General features: G+C 42.1%; 1 protein-coding gene across 1 annotated transcript in view; it reads left to right on the forward strand.

The window, feature by feature from the left end:
• LOC142921857 (uncharacterized) overlaps positions 1 to 18,049 on the forward strand; it is a 35,210-nt gene extending 17,161 nt beyond the window's left edge. Inside the window, exons 3-7 of the mRNA XM_076063192.1 lie at positions 949 to 1,180; positions 4,975 to 5,063; positions 5,820 to 5,885; positions 11,598 to 11,995; positions 17,989 to 18,049. Coding sequence (XP_075919307.1) covers positions 949 to 1,180; positions 4,975 to 5,063; positions 5,820 to 5,885; positions 11,598 to 11,995; positions 17,989 to 18,049 — 846 coding nt within the window. The remainder of the gene's footprint in view (positions 1 to 948; positions 1,181 to 4,974; positions 5,064 to 5,819; positions 5,886 to 11,597; positions 11,996 to 17,988) is intronic.
• Positions 18,050 to 20,008: the final 1,959 nt, after the last annotated feature.

The following is a 20,008-nucleotide window of genomic DNA, read 5'->3' on the forward strand; positions in this document are numbered from 1 at the left end:
AAACATAATTTTACAGTCTGTGTATTATGTATTCATTACCCATGATCCTCCACCACAAACTTGAGTTTGTGTATAGTTTTTCTGTTTTCTGCTGCTAAATCCACCATAGCTTTAATGGTGCTGCTGTTCTCAACAGCTGGAAACAGCATTTGTTTAAAAGGGCAATCCACAAGGTCGAAACTGGTGCAGAGTTTTCCTGCAAAGGCAGAGGCCCCATTGGCTGAGAGACAAATACAATAACATTGTTATTTGTGTGAAGAGGTGGGCTTCCTGTCCCATTGAACCTCCACTACAGCACATCATGAGGTTTTATACTGTAATTCAGACCAAGTGTAACCCAGTTTTAGTCCCCCTTAATCCACAGCCTAGCCCAGTATTTCATTTTTAAATGGAGAAATTTGATGAACGTTGACAGCTGGATCCTAAGAGGGTAAACGAAGACAGGATTTGTTAACGACAGCGTTCAATTCGTCGATCCTCTACTTAAATCTCTTAATTCTAGATTTGAAGCTTTCGTGACTGCAAGGATCCATACTCTTTGGTTCTATTGGGTAAAGTCACGTAGGTAAAAAATAAAATAACAAAAATCACGACGTTTCGGCCACAACACAAGCGGCCTTCATCAGGTGAAGGGACCGTGCTGTCATGAGGACAGCGTTGGAGTGAAAACAGCCAAGCTCAGGTCATGGCCCATGCACCTCCTACGTACATCGTGCTCATGTTTATACTAATTCCTTTGTCAAAGCGTTTTGCTTCCTCCCACACAGCTTAAAGGACGCGACCTGGGCTTGGCTGTTTTCACTCCAACGCTGTCCTCGTGACAGCACGGTCCCTTCACCTGATGAAGGCCACTTGTGTTGTTGTGGCCGAAACGTCGTGATTTTTTTTACCTACGTGACTTTACCGAATAGAAGCAAAGAGTATTACATCACTTAATTTGTTTTTCAGCAAACGGTGCGGCTGACGGTGAACTACTCGCGAGCGCGTAAGAAGACCGTAGTTCTGGCGAGCCCGCGCGTGGCCCTGCAAGCGCTGCTGCCCGACATCTGCAACGAGTGCGAGCTTGACGTCCACCACACGGCGCTGTTCGGGGACGCCAGCGAGACGGAGCTGCTCGATACGTCGTGCTCGCTGTCCGAGCTCGGCGTCAAGGAGGTGTACGCCGTCGACAGGAGCAGAGGTTTTGTTTTAACGTTACTTTTGAGCTGATGGAAAAGAACAAAAAATTCGTTTCGATTTGAAGCTTTCGTGACTGCAAGGATTCATCCTTCTTTGGTTCTTTTGGTAAAGTCACCGCCACGGAGAATGAGAATAAAATAATAAATTAATAAAATTAAATAACACAATAAATTTCTCACGACGTTTCGGCCACAACACAAGCGGCCTTCATCAGGTGAAGGGACGAGACTGTCAGGAGGACAGCGCTGGAGCCGCTTGTGTTGTGGCCGAAACTTCGTGAGAATTTTATTTTGTTATTTTATTTCATCAATTTATTATTTTATTCTCATTCTACGTGGTGGTGACTTTACCGAAAGAACCAAAGAATAAAAAATTCGTTTTATCATGGCGGTCCTTTATAAGGCTGGCTTAAAGCCTACCTTCCCTGCAGTTTCTTTTAGACTTGTCAATAGAACCTCCTGGTTATTGACCTAGAATTCATCTTCTTTGGTTCTTTCGGTAAAGTCACCACGTAGAATGAGAATAAAATAATAAATTAATAAAATAAAATAACACAATAAAGGTCAGACGACAGGTCTGTTCCTTTCACCTGAAGAGGGCCACTTGTGTTGTGGCCGAAACGTCGTAAGAATTTTATTGTGTTAATTTATTATTTTATTCTCATTCTACGTGGTGACTTTACCGAAAGAACCAAAGAAGATGCATCCTTGCAGTCACGAAAGCTTTAAATCGAAATTTGACCTAGAATTGTTTATTTTATCGGTATGACTTTTAAGATAACAATTTGTTTTAGACGTATGTATATATGTGTGTATGTGTTCATGGTCATCTGACTTTCAGTTTTGATACCCCCCCCCCCTCCACTATAATAAATAACCTTGCTATCCACGTAGAGGTCTCTTACAAGTATATTCTAGTTGCTGTGCCTACTTTTGTGACAGTGTTCATAACTGCTAGCATTTTAAAAGTAAATAGTGCACGTGGCACCTGCTCAAATATCTCTAGTTAGATGCTGATGTGAGCATTGCTTGAAATCAGTCCGCCCGGCAAACTCAGTCTGCTCACTCTCGGTCTAGTCGCCTCTGGTTCTTTCGGTAAAGTCACCACCATGTAGAATGAGAATAATAAGATAATAAAATAACACGATAAAATTCTCACGACGTTTCGGCCACAACGCAAGAGGCCGTCTTCAGGTGCTTAAGGTTGTGTGAAATCCCTCCCCGTAGAGGTTAAATTTCGATTTAAAGCTTTCGTGACTGCAAGGATTCATCTTCTTTGGTTCTTTCGGTAAAGTCACCACCACCACGTAGAATGGCCGAAACGTCGTGAGAATTTTATTGATGGTGACTTTACCGAAAGAACCAAAGAAGAAGAATCCTTGCAGTCACGAAGGCTTCAAATCGAAATTTAGTCGCCTCTGCCTCGTGCTAATTTGTGTCAGTAGGCAAAGCGCATGAATTGGCTTCGAACCTAAAGCCGCCGTGATTGGATTTCTCTGTCGTTCCTTTGGCTACCCATGCATAGCAAAGGAGGTCTCATAATGTAAATGCTCACCCCGAGCCCTCGATACTCTGATGGTGCGCTGTTTTTGAGTTGCACGCCTTTTGGCGTCTTCTGGTCCAACACCAATGGAGACTAGGCTCTAAGAAAAGCCGTCTCGCGTGTGGACCAATCAAATTCAAGGACAGTGCCAATATTATTATCAGAGTTGTCTTTTTGTTTGCATTTTGACTGCTTGTGTTGTGGTTATTGCAAACACGATGCCTTGAATAAAGGTGTCAGTTTTTGTGCCAGTTAAAAAGGTAAAACCTATTACTATATCTTGTTACTGGCAAAGGAGGTCTCATAATGTAAATGCTCACCCCGAGCCCTCAATACTCTGATGGTGCGCTGTTTTTGAGTTGTACGCCTTTTGGCGTCTTCTGGTCCAACGCCAGTGGAGATTAGGCTCTAAGAAAAGCCGTCTCGGGTGTGGACCAATCAAATTCAAGGACAGTGCCAATATTATTATCAGAGTTGTCTTTTTTGTTTGCATTTTGACTGCTTGTGTTGTGGTTATTGCAAACACGATGCCTTGAATAAAGGTGTCAGTTTTTGTGCCAGTCAAAAGGGTAAAACCTATTACTAATGCAGAGGATTGTTCGTGTTATTTGTTTGTGCGTGCGTGCGAGTTTATGAGCTGCATGTTTGGGCTTGCTGGCTGCTGGAATCGAGCACGGAATGTTCACACGTCCCGTGTGCGGCCACCATGTGGGTGAACTGACTTCTTGGCCGCATTAATAATGGCTTGGGAGGCTTAGAATGTCCGTGCTTGGACAGCTCCATGGTTACCGTGACGGGCTGCAAGTTTCAACCCCTTGGCACAACCAGCGCCGTTCTCTGCTGCGTGCTTTGCTGCATTTTGTGTGCCACCAGCGCCACCCGGTGGGAAATTGAAGAAGTGTAAAATATATAAGCTTAGCTCTTTCGGTAAAGTCACGTTGAAGGGAAACAATAAAATAATAAAATATATAAAACAATAAAAATTCTCACAACGTTTCGACCATAACACAAACGGTCATCATCAGTTGTGAAAACGTGAGAATTTTTATTGTTTGATATATATTTTTTATTATTTATTGTTTCCCTTCAACGTGACTTTACCGAAAGAGCCAAGAATATGAATCACTGCAGTCACGAAAGCTTTAAATCGAAATTTAAGTGTAAAATATTTTAATTTTTTTACAATCCTGCCATCTAGTGGAGAAGTATTGTTACAATGAACAATGTGAACGCTCCGTAGAGGTGTACCTAAAAAAAAATATATACACAAGTATGGTGTAATATGCATGTTTTTTATCAACATTTAATAAACACCTTGATAATTTTGGTACGTGCGTGAAAATAGTACACCTTTTGCAATTTGAAGTTTCTTGGGTTTCAAGCGTCGTACAATTAATAAAAAAATAGACCACGTATTGAAAGGCTTAATTAATTTAACTTTAATAATAGTTGGGTTTTCCCCTTTTTTCTGGCAACAAAACTGAAACCTTTTTAACAAGGATTCATGCCTACTGCATTAACCACAATACCTGCAGTCAAAATGCAAACAAAAAACATACTATGATAATATATGGTGCATTGTGCTTGAAACTGATTGGTGCACAGGTATTGTGGTTAATGCAGTAGACATGAATCCTTGTAAAAAGGTTTCAGTTTTGTTGCCATCAAAAAGGGGAAAAACCCTATTATTATTACATTTTGGAACTGGCAAAGGAGGTCTAATGATAATTTAACTTTGTGTTGCATCTGCAAAAACTACGGACCGTTCACTGTGAAGCGAATTCGCTGCGTGTCATCCCTGTTGCTATATGCACATTAACGCTCAGGTAATGGAAACCTTCACCTGTGGATGTTCTAGATTTGAAGCTTTCGCGACTGCAATGATCCATACTCTTTGGTTCTATTCGGTAAAGTCACGTCACAAACAACAACAAAATAAAAATTGAAAAATTCTCACGACGTTTCGGCCACAACACAAGTGGCCTTCATCAGGTGAAGGGACCGTGCTGTCATGAGGACAGCATTGGAGTGAAAACAGCCTCCCACACAGCTTAAAGTACGCGACCTGGGCTTGGCTGTTTTCACTCCAACGCTGTCCTCGTGACAGCACGGTCCCTTCACATGATGAAGGCCGCTTGCGTTGTGGCCGAAACGTTGTGAGAATTTTTAATTTTTTTGCTTGTTACGTGACTTTAGCGAATAGAACCAAAGAGTACCCTGTGGATGTATTGAGTGGCTCTCTTTGCGTTACAGAGCTGGGCCATGGCCTGAACGACAACGCAGACCTCCCGGAGAAAAAACACAAAGGGCTTTGGAGCTTTTTGCGGCCAAAGATAAAGAAGGTCAGTACGTGACACACTTGCACCCCTGCGTATTTGAAATTGAGCGGTGTTTTTTCTTGCCGTGGTGTTCTCTTGTGACTTCATTAAACGGTGTGTTATTCTCTTGTCGAGAGGAGTGTCATGTGTAGATACACGGAGACATGTTTGTAACAAGATATAGTAATAGGTTTTACCCTTTTGACTGGCACAAAAACTGCCACCTTTATTCAAGGCATCATGTTTGCAATAACCACAACACAAGCAGTCAAAATGCAAACAAAAAAGACAACTCTGATAATAATAATATTGGCACTGTCCTTGAATTTGATTGGTCCACACCCGAGACGGCTTTTCTTAGAGCCTAGTCTCCACTGGTGTTGGACCAGAAGACGCCAAAAGGCGTACAACTCAAAAACAGCGCACCATCAGAGTATTGAGGGCTCGGGGTGAGCATTTACATTATGAGATCTCCTTTGCCAGTAACAAAATATATATTTGTAACAAGTCGGTGTGTTTATAGTTCAAATGTATTCTGGAGGCATTTGCTTTTTATTTTTATATTTCCGCTTATATTTGAATATACTAACACGTTGCGTGCAGAAGCTTGCTTTGAACGCTGTTGGGACATGTTCTTGCTGTTGATACTAACACACGCAACCAGCTACTTCTAGCTGTTTTGGTTATTCTAACAACTTCCCCCCGTGCGCATTGTTGAGTATTTGCTGTCTTTGCTTACCCGCGTGTCATGTCCTCATTCTGCTGCTGTGGCTTTCCCAGAGTGATGATGATGATGTTTCCGAGCGTGGTTCCAACAGCTCAATGCATGGTGACAGTAGCAGAGACGTAAGTACTAACTCTGTTTACAGCCCCGCTAACGATACTAACGGCAGTGCTAAACAGAAAATAATTCCTCATGCTTGTGCTCACAGCGGTAAATGTCGCACAGGCCCATCACTTTTTAGCGCTAACCCCGTTCCCTTTTAATACTCAGTTGCCCTTGAAGAACTGTCTTGAATTATGGTGCTATGATTCAAATTAAAGCTTGCCTTTGGCAAAAAAACCTTGAAACCTGTCAACATGATTCATAGCTTCAAAGCTAAAGCAGACTGTGTCATTAAAATGTTACGCATTTTTTTGCACATCAAACTGTTGAAAAAGATAATTTTCCGTCATGCCGACCTTATAATTCAACGTGAAAGACATTTTTTTAAATATAATACAACACTCGTAATTACCCTTTTTACATTTTAAAATGTGGCATTGATATTTTGTGGGGAGCTTATAAGGTCCCCACAAAAATATCAATGTGTTATGCAGTGTAGTCCTATAGTTCGTTATCTTTGTTTTCTGGTTCACTTTATTGTTAGAATCGTATTGGAAAATAATTTTAGCTATCAACTAAATCAGTTAATGCCATTTTGAGAATTTGTGTAAGTTATCTTGGTGGAATAAGTTGTACAGGTGTAGGTGTAAACTGCAAAACAACAACTTTCCAGAAATTATTCACTGGTAAAACATGTTTTAGACCAATTTAGCTGACAGTGCACCCTTTTGGAAGCATTAGCGATTTATTTAGCTGTATAGTATGATTCATGCTGATTCCATTGATGTTGAGAATCATCAAATTCAGGGTAAGTACTGTTAATTCAGTGATCACTGTACAACTGGATTGTTGAATGATTAAATTACAGCCGATTTTAAGTTTATATTTATCACATACCTTGATTTACTTTTGAAATATTTAAATTCAAATGTATCAGTTTATTTTAATGCAGATGTATCTTGGTTGCTGTAGGTGTCACTCAATACACATTTAAATTGTTGGTGCGACATGTTTTTTGCGTATATATGTTAACAGTTATTACAATGTACTATTTAAAAGGTTAATACAGTGGTTCTCAACCCGGGGGGTGGGAAGTATGCCCCTCTATGGGAAGCACAAAAAACTTTCAAGCGGGGTGCAGGCTGTGGCATGAATACCGTGCATGATACATTTATCATGTGCAAGGGGAGGAACCCCATCGCCATATTTGCAGCAACAAAACACCAATAATTTTGATTTAAAGCTTTTGTGACTGCAGTAATTCATATTCTTGGCTCTTTCGGTAAAGTCACGTTGAAGGGAAACAATAAAATAATAATGTATATATAAAACAATAAAAATTCTCACGACGTTTCGACCATAACACAAACGGTCATCATCAGGTGTAATGTTGTGTGCATACAGTGCAATGTACATTTCAATTCGAAGCGTGTGCAGGCTTAATGCCAAGATCAACGTGGCTTCTCCAGTTTGTGATTTACAGGACGTGACACAGACTGAGACCGGTGCGGTTTTAGGTCCAAATTTCAGCACACGTTTGAATTTGCCGTTACTCTGCCCCTCTTAGAACTTACTCTCTCGTATTTAGTTCAAAAGCAGGAGACTTGTTAGCGGCACGTCTCCCTGCGCGCTACACCATAGCACGTAGGCCTTGGCACTTGAGTTGTAGGGTAGGGACCACGTGGCCAGGTGCCGCTTGCCCTCCACACCCATCGGAAAATAAAGTGAGCTGGTGAGTAATATTTTTGTCGATGTTATCGCTGACCACTGGCAAATCCTGTTCTTAAAGCTTTTTGTTGTCGATTTATATGACGTTAAGTGTTTGTTTAATGAGGGTTTTCTTTATTCATATTCTTAGCTCTTTCGGTAAAGTCACGTTGAAGGGAAACAATAAAATAATAAAATATATATAAAACAATAAAAATTCTCACGACGTTTCGACCATAACACAAACGGTTTTTTCACACCTGATGACGACCGTTTGTGTTATGGTCGAAACGTCGTGAGAATTTTTATTGTTTTATATATATTTTATTTTTTTATTGTTTCCCTTCAACGTGACTTTACCGAAAGAGCTAAGAATATGAATTACTGCAGTCACGAAAGCTTTCAATCAAGGTTTTTTTTGTACCATCCATTGTGGTGAACCGTTTTAAGTGATAGCCCTTTGCTGTTTTTTTTTTCCAGAAATTATTAATAACCTTACGCTACAGTTGCGCTGCTCTTAAAAGTAAGGTTGTAAACAAAAAACGTGCACGGGTCCACCAGCAGAAAAGGAATCTTTATTTCCCTACATCCCATAGATGAGTTGTGAGCTGACTTTTGTTAAATGCTGCGAGCCGTTAATAAAAACGCCTCTCATTTATTTTCTTTGGTTCTTTCGGTAAAGTCACCACCACGTAGAATGAGAATAAAATAATAAATTGATAAATTAAAATAACACGATAAAATTCTCACGACGTTTCGGCCACGACGCAAGCGGCCTTCATCAGGTGAAGGGACGAGACTGTCTGGAGGACAGCGCTGGAGTGAAAAAGCCAAGCTCAGACCGCGACCTTTAAGCTGTGTGAGAAGAAACAGAGCGCCTTGACAAAGGAATTAGCATAGAATTTAGCATTTAATTGGCAGACTTAGCACGATGAACGGTGTAGAGAGGGTGAACATGTGCAGACCGGCGAGGGGGCGAGGGGGAGTTTACATATCGATGGTGTGAAAAGGGAATTTAAGCAGCCGCGAAAAGTTTGGGATACCACTACTTGGAAAAAAGATACTGTACCATTGAAAATTAGTTTAATGTTCGGTTAAAATCGAAACCTCTTTATTTATTTGCCCTCCAGCAAGACTTTTTCGACGGTGACCTAAAGGAAGTAAATGGAAGTGCAGTGCGCAGCAGTATCTTTGTCTGCTTTCACCGTGTGCATTGGCCGAACGAACAGCGCTTGAATCCCTGGAGGAACGTGCAACCCCACCCACACCCAACCCTGTAGAAAGCGTGACACAACTTATTGTGCTGTTTCAACAATATCCCCCCTCTCAATACTGCAACCTATATCGTGCTCAGTAACGTTCGGAGCCTACTGACGCTGCGCGGACACGTGTAGGCGGACACGTGTAGGTGAACACGTGTAGGCGGACACGTGTAGGTGAACACGTGTAGGTGAACACGTGTAGGTGAACACGTGTAGGCGGACACGTGTAGGCGAACACGTGTAGGCGAACACGTGTAGGTGAACACGTGTAGGTGAACACGTGCAGGCGACTGAATGGGTGGAGCAGCACATCGGCAAACGCCCGTTGGGCAGCACCGCGTCACGAGGGGCCTTTGGCGTGAACTTTACTGTGCACCGTTGTGCCAACGCGATGCAGGTCGGGATATGAGAGGGTAATGGCATCGTTGGCCTGCATGAGCTGTACGGTCACGGCATGGATATACACGTCACGGGCTGAGCTGTCACTAGCCGGCTTCGCCCGGGACTTGGGTCCACCACGCCCGGCCGCCTTTGTCTCCCCGGTGGCGATGTTCACACAACACGGCAGTTACTCGTTTGAGGCTGAGTCGACCTAGGGGAGGCCCAGGAGCGGTTGAAATAATCGTCGCCGGCGGTGGCAGTGAGCGGGAATCGAACTGGGGGTCGCCGGGTTCGTAGCGCGGCGTAGCGCTAACCACTACACTACAATGCGTTAGGCTTACACACACACACATAGACACACACAGATACACACACATACACACAGATACACACACACATACACAGACACACAGACACACACACATACACACACAGACACACAGTCACACACACAAACATACATACACACAGACACACACACAGATACACACAGACACATACACAGCGCGCTAACCACTACACAACAATGCTTTACGCTTCCACATAGACACAGACACATACACACACACATACACACACATACACAACAACAACAACCGCCATTCGCCACTAAGTGGCGGTGACGTCACCACGACGCTTGTGCCAGGCTATGCTACACTACAATGCGTTAGGCTTCCACATGCGCGGGTCACGTGACAGATTTGACGTCACAGCATTTATGTTTTGCCGTGCAAAAACAAATACATTATTGAGCTCCCCCCCCCCCACCAAAAAACTAAAACAAAAGTGTATTTGTATAAGGTTTGCACGGTGTACAGTCTGTAAAGTACCCACATGGCAAATTTAAAGTTTGTTGCATGTCGGGAAGTTCGCTAAACATTTTGAACAGACACATACTCACACCTTTTTGTCTTTTACATATATATGGAGATAAAATAAACCTAAGGCTTTGGTTACTTAATCTCTTTGTTAACAAAATTGTTATAGCAACCACACTTCAAAAACAAAATTATGAAGCCTTTTCAGGCTCCTTCAAAGTTTTTGTGGCATTTACATGCTGTTTTATTGTGATACTGCATATGTTTAATGCATTGGCAGTATGTTGAACGTCTTTCACATCGTGCATAGCCAACCAATGACGTAGCGTCTGGAATATAAATAGTTTCCATTATTGGCATGATACTCGAGCTGAGTATCATGAAGATGCTCCTTGAAATCGATTATTTCTTATATACCTCTTTACCTAATATTTCACATCATTCAAAAATTAAAATTGCACTTAAGTTAATCATACTTCAACAATCTCCCACTGACCAGCATGGCAATGTGTTACACCCGTAAGAATAATTACATGTTCAGGAAAGTTGCACTGAGTCTGAAGACTCCTATTCAAGAGGGTCCTGCACAGGGATGTTTGGCCAATAGCTGTAAAAAAAAAAATTTCAACGAATTAGTTTTTGGATTTCAATAAAGTTCTTTGTTACATAACACACCACCATTAGTAAATAGTTATATTCTTAGCTCTTTCGGTAAAGTCACGTTGTTTTGTATATATTATTATTTTATTGTTTCCCTTCAACGTGACTTTACCGAAAGCTAAGAATATGAATTACTGCAGTCACGAAAGCTTTAAATCAAAATGTATTAAATAGTTGTACAGTATTGTGCCGGAGATAGGTTTGGCTTTGGTGGATATCTCTTAACAACTTTGTGTTTTAATAGGGGTTTTTCCCCTTTTTTCTGGCAACAAAACTGAAACCTTTTAACAAGGATTCATGTCTACTGCATTAACCACAATACTTGCAGTCAAAATGCAAACGAAAAAAATACTATGATAATATGTAGCATTGTCCTTGAAACTGATTGGTCCACGCCAAGGGACGGCTTTCTTTTGAGCCTCGACCCAAATTGGTGCTCGACCAGATGACGCCAAAAGGCGTGCATTGTGGTTAATGCAGCGACATGAATCCTCGTAAAAAGGTTTCAGTTTTAGGAATAGGTTTTACCCTTTTGACTGGCACAAAAACTGACACCTTTATTCAAGGCATCATGTTTGCAATAACCACAACACAAGCAGTCAAAATGCAAACAAAAGAGACAACTCTGATAATAATATGCACTGTCCTTGAATTTGATTGGTCCACACGCGAGACGGCTTTTCTTAGAGCCTAGTCTCCACTGGTGTTGGACCAGAAGACGCCAAAAGGCGTACTAAAAGGGTAAAACCTATTCCTATATCTTGTTTCTGGCAAAGGAGGTCTCATAATGTAAAAGGTTTCAGTTTTGTTGCCAGAAAAAAGGTTGAAAAACCCCCTATTATTATTACATTTTGGCTACTGGCAAAGGAGGTCTAACGATGTAAACCTTGTGTCTCCTGCTCAGAGCCCTCCAGGCCAGCCGCGCCTCGCACAGGAGACCGGAAGAAGCCGGTCACCCCCTCCCGCACCGTTGGCCTCGCCTTCGACCCGGGCCGCTGGAGCCACGTCGCCGCTCGGCACGCTGCGGCGTCGCACCAAGCCCCGTGCGCCTCCTCCTCCCCCCCCATGCACCACCGCCTGGGGTACGCAGGCTGCCGGCCCCGAGCCGCCGCCTCCGCTTCCGAGATCTGCCCCAGAACAGGCGCGGCCGGCGGCGTTGTTGTTGTTGTCGCAGCCTGGATCCACTCCTCCTGTGCAGCCCGGCGTGGAGAACGAGCGTCGAAGGCGGAGCAGCTCCGCACGTGAGAGAGAGAGAGGGCTCTCACGTGCTCACATTTTCCATTTTTTTTATTTTTATCAAGTGCCCTTTATAGTTCTATCGATTCAAGGCCGATTTTTTTTTTTACGACGGAGCGGCGCTTTTTGGCCCTGTTCAAAATGCGGGAATTTAAGCTGTGCCATCGGGCAAACGTTTTGATTTAAGCGAAAAAGTATGTCTAAAAAAAGCTTCTGTTCGTTTCGTCTTGGTAACAACCTGCAAGCATCTCGGGGAGCAAAAAGTGAAATTCCATTGCTTTTAGTGCAGTGAACTGCTTAGGCACAATACCTAAACTTAAACACATTCTCCTGCGGAGGGAGGAGCTGGTAGGAACGTTGTTGGGTTGCTCGGTCAATGGCCAGGGTCAACGGCGGCACCACCACGTGGTGTGTTCCGTAAATATGCCCGACTGTGAGGGCAGGCACAAGCCAGCGTGAGTAGGTTAAACGTTGAGTTTTATAAGGGCACCACGGGGTGACCAGCCCCTCCCCAGCCAGCCCCACCCCCCACGCAGCCCCTCCCCACCCAGCCCCTCCCCACCCTCCCCTCCCCACCCAGCCCCTCCCCACCAGCCCCTCCCCACCCTCCCCTCCCCACCCAGCCCCACCCCTCCCATGTTTGGATGCACGACAGACTGACACAATAATAATCTCCTGTGGGCTGGTGGTGTAGTAACCAGGAGGTTCCTACACAGTATCATCACCTAGCCGATTTGTCAACATCATGTTTACACAGGGGAGACGGTAAGCGAACACGTTCCAATCGTGCATGCGGTTTTGTTTGGCTTCAACTGTCTTCTTTCAACAAGACCTCTGCTGCTACACATTTACCTCGTGAGCCCCACTATTTCCAGATTTGAAGCTTTCGTGACTGCAAGGATTCACCACACTTTGTGTTTTTTTTCAGCAAAGTAACGACGTAGTTAAAAAACAAATAAATGATAAAACAACTAAATTAAATCACGACGTTTCGGAGGCAACACCAAGCTCCCTTCTTCAGGTGGAAACCGTCACAGCTGTATCAAGCAATTTTACCGTGACGATTTCCACCTGAATTTCTGTATGAAGTTGAGGCAGAAATTTTACCGTGATGGTTTCCACCTGAATTTCTGTATCAAGTTGATGCAGCAATTTTACCGTGACGGTTTCCACCTAAATTTCTGTATCGAGTTGATGCAGCAATGTTGCCGTGACGATTTCCACCTGAATTTCTGTATCGAGTTGATGCAGCAATTTTGCCGTGACCTGTGTCCACCTGAATTTCTGTATCAAGTTGATGCAGCAATGTTGCCGTGACGATTTCCACCTGAATTTCTGTATCAAGTTGATGCAGCAATATTACCGTGATAGTTTCCACCTGAATTTCTGTATCAAGTTGATGCGGCAATATTGCCGTGACGGTTTCCACCTGAATTTATGTATCGAGTTGATGCAGCAATTTTGCCGTGACGGTTTCCCCATGAAGACGGAAGCTTGGTGTTGCCCCCGAAACGTCGTGATTTAATGTAGTTGTTTTATTTATTTTATTTTACCTACGTCGTGACTTTACCGAAGAAACACAAAGAGTCTATGAGCCCCACGATGTCTGTCGTCAGTCAAAGCACCGTTTGTAATATGATGACAAGGTGAAATATTTAATTGGCGACTTATTTTTGAGGACATCAACACAGAATGTATCATCATTGTTACGCTTAATGAAGGGTTGAAGTCGTGGAATGTTAAAGTGCCTAACCCAGTAATGTTTCCGGGGTTTAATGTCCTCGCGAAGCAATAGTGAATTATGTTTAAGAGATTTGGCCGGGATGAATTGTTCATCGACCAAACGAAATTATTTTTTTTATTATTGTGAAGAGAGACATTTTGCAATTTTGGGGTGCCATCAGAATCTTTATTTAGACTGGAGAAATCTGATGAACTGTGAAGCTCATTTTCACAGATGACCAGTAAAAGGGATTAAATATTTTACATTATGAGACCTCCTTTGCCAGTAACAAGATATAGTAATAGGTTTTACCCTTTTAACTGGCACAAAAAACTGAAACCTTTATTCAAGGCATCTTGTTTGCAATAACCACAACAAACAAAAAGACAACTCTGATATTATTATCAGAGTTGTCTTTTTGTTTGCATTTTGACTGCTTGTGTTGTGGTTATTGCAAACATGATGCCTTGAATAAAGGTGTCAGTTTTTTGTGCCAGTTAAAAGGGTAAAACCTATTACTATATGGATGAAATCTTGTCTTGTGATAGATTACACAGAAATGTGCCGCACTATGGCATCGTACCGTGCAATGTGTTGTGATGGGAGTTGCATGCTGTCAGTTGTGTTCTTGTTAGTCAGGTGGCATCACAATCCAACAGTCATCCAATCAGTGAGCAAGTTGGTCCAGTGAGCATGTACATAGTGTGTATATGTATATATTTGATTGTGAGTGAGTGTATGTGAGTACTTATGTGTATGTGTGTGTGCGTGCATGCATGTGACGAACATGTTTTATATTAACAGCCAGCTGCTGTTTGAACCTTAAAGAATTCACTTGACCGGTTATGGGTAAGTCAAATGTGCTGATGCTAATGAATGGCATTCACATGTATGGAAATGTTGTTTTGTGTTTCTCAGCCTCCGCTCAAAGTTCTGGGCGCTTACCGTTAAAGGATGAAAATGAAGAAGGTAAATATTGTAAAATGCACGGCTTCATTGGAATAGATGGCTCTGTATAAGCAGTATGGAGGCCAGAAGTAATTTTAATCCAATAAACTGTTTCTTTAAATGGTTGTTCATTTAGATATCTTGTGATCAAAATTGTAATCGTGTTCCGACAATTGGCTAATTATTACGCTACTTTGATAAAATATGTAATTTATTAAGAGTTTTTTTAGGGCATGTTAATTCAGATATAAAATTGACTTTCATACTGCAGAATAATGCTTACAAGGTAAAACAACTGCATAACCTTGCAGCAGGGGCACCATTTCCTTTGAAAGTGTGTGGATTAATTGAAGGATCTTTTGAAAGTCCTTTAACCTTCCCGGTCCTCATTTTTCCACGAAAATGTTGACAGGCTGTGGAGCAAACAGCCTGCCAAAATACCAACAAAAAAAACATTCGAATTAGTGATTTACATATTGTTAATTTACATATGTTCCATGCAATTTCAGACTAACTTTATTCCAGCTGGCAAAGCCAATTGAGCTCAGCGGCTCTTTAACAAGGACAACCAATTGGATTTTTTAAAAATCTTTTATTTGGCTGGCACATATAACTGGCTGTCAAACATCTCTTGTGGAATCTCATAAGATATATCATCTTACACAACTGCTCATACATATGTTGAACACGTACGTATGTTATGTTTTCAACCTGTGTTTGAGCTGTGAATCTTTGTTTAAAGGGCAGTTGTGGTGCTTGTAACGTAACATATTCAACTCGTTTAAAGTGGTAGTGTGAGTGTACGTTATAGATTTCGGAATGAAAGCTCTTGGATACTCCACCAAGTGCTCTATTTTTTATTTCATTGGCTACCTATGTTCTAAACGACACCATTACCTTATTGTTTGGTTGTTGATGATGTTTTGTAAAACTGGAATTTGGATTTCCAATGGACAAACAGGTCAAGCATTGTATGTTTGACATTAACGTGACGTTCTGTTTGAATCCAAACAATATTTAACGTATGTATGTAGAAATTATTTCACACCGTACGTAGCCAGACGTGATTGACATTAACGTGACGTTCTGTTTGAATCCAAACAATATTTAATGTATGTATGTTGCAATTATTTCACACCGTACGTAGCCAGACGTGATTGACATTAACGTGACGTTCTGTTTGAATCCAAACAATATTTAATCTATGTATGTTGAAATTATTTCACACCGTACGTAGCCATACGTGATTGACATTAACGTGACGTTCTGTTTGAATCCAAACAATATTTAATGTATGTATGTTGCAATTATTTCGCACCGTACGTAGCCAGACGTGATAATGTGAGGTGCTAATCAATTGCGCTTTTGATGGAAGCATTATTGATTTAAAATACACGTAAATTCTGAAAGCTTGCACAAATTTAAATTTCAAATGCGCATACAAGTTGATGTTTATTACGTCAAAAAAACTCACAAGCAATTTCTTCTGCCAATGTTGGACTCGTACTTTTGCTTACCGTTCGTGTAAGTTGACTCTTTTCATGCACAATTTGTACATTTCAGCAAGTCTGTTCTCCATAGTTCATTTAGTTCCATAGTTTCATTTATGTGGTATAGCCCTGTGAGCCATCCGGCTCTTGAATCGGGTGCAACCGCAACAAACAAAAACATGAACAAGAAAACATCTTAAAGTGACTTTGTGTGTGACTTTGCAAACAGAAAATCCAGGAAAAAAACATCAAAATATTCCTGAAATAGCACCGTACACCACCAACGCTGTGTGCAAAAATCCCAGTGGGATGCAAGTCAAACAACAACAACAACCACAAGACAACTTAGATTAAGGCCATCAGTCTAACTCCGTACTACAATAAACAAAAACATGACCAAAACAAAAAAACACTTTTCGAAATCACCAAAATAAAAGCCATAAATGCAATGTAACGGTGACCAGATGTCATCATTGGCCACGGTGTTTATTCTGGTTGTTGTACAGCACACTTGGCCAAAAGCTCTTTTTGTTGAACAAAAACTTCACACGAAACCCCCAGAGCAGATGCCCTGAGATCACGATGGGAACGCCTTTTATGCCTCCTCATTCATGGAGCCCCACGGCCTCGCAGTATAAATACTGCCTCGCTATAGAAATAGGTTTTACCCTTTTAACGGGCACAAAAAAACTGACACCTTTATTCAAGGCATCATGTTTACAATAACCACAACACAAGCAGTCAAAATGCAAACAAAAAGACAACTCTGATAATAATATTGGCACTGTCCTTGAATTTGATTGGTCCACACCTGAGACGGCTTTTCTTAGAGCCTAGTCTCCACTGGTGTTGGACCAGAAGACGCCAAAAGGCGTACAATACCAGTGGAGACTAGGCTCTAAAGAAAGCCGTCTCGGGTGTGGACCAATCAACTTCAAGGACAGTGCCAATATTATTTTCAGAGTTGTCTTTTTTGTTTGCATTTTGACTGCTTGTGTTGTGGTTATTGCAGACACGATGCCTTGAATACAGGTGTCAGTTTTTTGTGCCAGTTAAAAGGGTAAAACCTATTGCTATATCTTGTTCCTGGCAAAGGAGGTCTCATAGTGTAAACGCTGCCCCGCTGTTTGCCTTTATTCGAAGCAACCCGCGCACTGATGACACGTTCACGTCGGAGAAAATCCGTTGGTTTGCAAATTGCTTGCTCGTGGAGATGCCGAACAGCACGGCGAAAGAGTGCCATTCGTCCGCGTTCAAAAATTACTCTACGCTTTGCGTTTTGTGGATTTTAATAAGACATCTTTGTGGTGTTGAAGATGTAAATGAAAAGAACCCGATTTTTTTTTCACCCCCCAAGTGCTCTTACACAGCGTGATAGTTTGCGCGAACTTTAACGATTTTGTCAGAGAAAATGGATTCACGTCACTCGTTGAAAAAAATAAAAAAACATTAAATTTAGATTTAAAGCTTTCGTGACTGCAGTAATTCATATTCTTAGTTCTTTTGGTAAAGTTACGATAGGGATGTATGTGCCCGCGTGGGACACTTACCTTCAAAAATCTCAGATCATAGGAAGCCATTCCGCAATGACTAATGAGAAAGTCGGGGATAATCGAGGATAATAGGAAGAATAGGGCCGTGGATAATGGAACTTTTGTGAACCTGACAGCTGTTGCAAATTACACGAATCACGCATATTAGGGCCTATTTGTCTTGCTCCCATTAATACATTAACAAAAACGTCCTTCAACATAATTTTCTTTGAGCTTGAGGATGTACGTTTGCACGGCATCGAACAATGGCGTGATTTGTCTGAACTTGAAGTGTTGTTACCCCAGGTAGCACAAGTCTTGGTGTCTCGTTGACTGCTGTGTTCTACTGTCTTCTGGTTTCCATAGACCCCATCTGCAGCAGCAGCGGCAGCAGCAGAAGACGAAGAACTGGTGTCTCAGCAGTTGAGAGAAGCCGACTTGGGCGACTCAGCCACAGTGCGGCCACGGCTTGCACCTGTGCATTCTCCTCCAGTCCCCATAGCCCCACCACCTCCTGTCATCCTTGTGGGTAACGGGGCCACAGGTACAGAGCGTAGGCCCGAGGATGCACGTCTGGCCATGCTTGATGCCATCCGATCCGGCAGTTGTGCTGGCATGCCTAAGAAGGTGATTGTAACTGAGCCACCACGAGTTCACCAGTGGAAGCCGAAACCATTCAGACCAGTCAGTTTCCCAAGCGTCTTGTTCAAAGATGACGAGCCATCTAGCGTGAGTGTGGCGTCGAGTCATTCAGAGACTAAGAACGCCGTTTTTTCTGTCAAGTCACCACCTCCGGTGAGTCCTAAACCAAGTAGTGGAAACCCTTTTAATGTAAAATCAGCGTCTAACTCGTCTCAAATTCAGTCCGTTCTCAGTTCTCCAAAATCCGCGGTCGCAAGTCCTTTCCATCAGCCTCCCACAGTTTCAAATACCACTGGAACTGCACCGGGAAGTCCCAGTCTCATTCACGAGCAGAGGAAACCATCAGGTGAAGACAGCTGTCCGTTTGGACCGATGCTGAAGTCAAAACCTGTGGTGCAAAAACCAAAGTTTAATGTGACGGACGTGAAAAAGGAATAGCCTATTCCCACCGCAGGGCTTAGGGCGTGCCAGGCGTCAAATATTTTTCGACGTGAACCCCACCGTTCGAGAGGCAAATCCCTCGCGTATATAAAAGAAGAAAGCTAAGAAAGAATGGAAGATGTTTCTATTTAAAGCTTTCGTGACTGCAAGGATTCATCTTCTTTGGTTCTTTCGGTAAAGTCACCACCACGTAGAATGAGAATAAAATAATAAATTAACAAAATAAAATAACAAATTCTCACGACGTTTCGGCCACAACACAAGTGGCCTTCAGGTGAAAGGAACAGACCTGTCGGGACGACAGAGCTTCAACGAACGTTGTTAAGATTCGAGGCGTCTTTTAAGCTGGTTTAGAGAAGAGAGGCACCTTGACAAAGGGGTTTACATATCAATGCTAAATTCTCCTGTTTGATATGTAAACCCCTTTGTCAAGGTGCCTCACTTCCCCCAACCAGCTAAAAAGTCGCTTCGAATCTTAACAACGTTCATTGAAGCTCTGTCGTCCCGACGGGTCTGTTCCTTTCACCTGAAGACGGCCGCTTGCGTTGTGGCCGAAACGTCGTGAGAATTTTATCGTGTTATTTTATTATTTTATTATTCTCATTCTACGTGGTGGTGACTTTACCGAAAGAACCAAAGAAAATGGAAGATGTGTCCATTACGTTATACTGTACTCATGTGTTCAATAGAAAATGTTGGGAGCGTTTGTCCCTTTTTACATTTTGGAGGTTTAATGATGCGTTTCGTGTTGATATACGAATAAACACTTGATGCAGCCTGTTTCGTTTTATGCCCTGTGTGTCGGTGCATACAGAAACCAGCACGTACGAGCGCTGTGCCGTATACCCATTGCAGAGTATCTGCATTAAGCGACAAAGAGTTGCATGTTCATACTGTTGAACATATACGGTAATGCAGATATTGGGGATGTTTATTTAACTGTGCTTCCGTTTGTAAATGTTAGGTAACCGGCACACAAGAGCGTGTGCAGTTCTACAGGTTTATTGTATTTACCACTGAATTCTACAGTAGTATTGTATTTACCACTGAATTATACAGTTTTATTGCATTTACCACTGAATTCTACAGTAGTATTGCATTTACCACTGAATTCTACAGTATTATTGCATTTACCACTGAATTATACAGTATTATTGCATTTACCACTGAATTATACAGTATTATTGCATTTACCACTGAATTATACAGTATTATTGCATTTACCACTGAATTCTACAGTAGTATTGCATTTACCACTGAATTCTACAGTATTGCATTTACCACTGAATTATACAGTATTATT

This window comes from Petromyzon marinus, unplaced genomic scaffold (assembly GCF_048934315.1).
Source record: "Petromyzon marinus isolate PM22_M1 ecotype Great Lakes invasive population unplaced genomic scaffold, UKy_Petmar_22M1.pri1.0 PM_G_Scaffold_9, whole genome shotgun sequence".
NCBI lineage: Eukaryota > Metazoa > Chordata > Hyperoartia > Petromyzontiformes > Petromyzontidae > Petromyzon > Petromyzon marinus.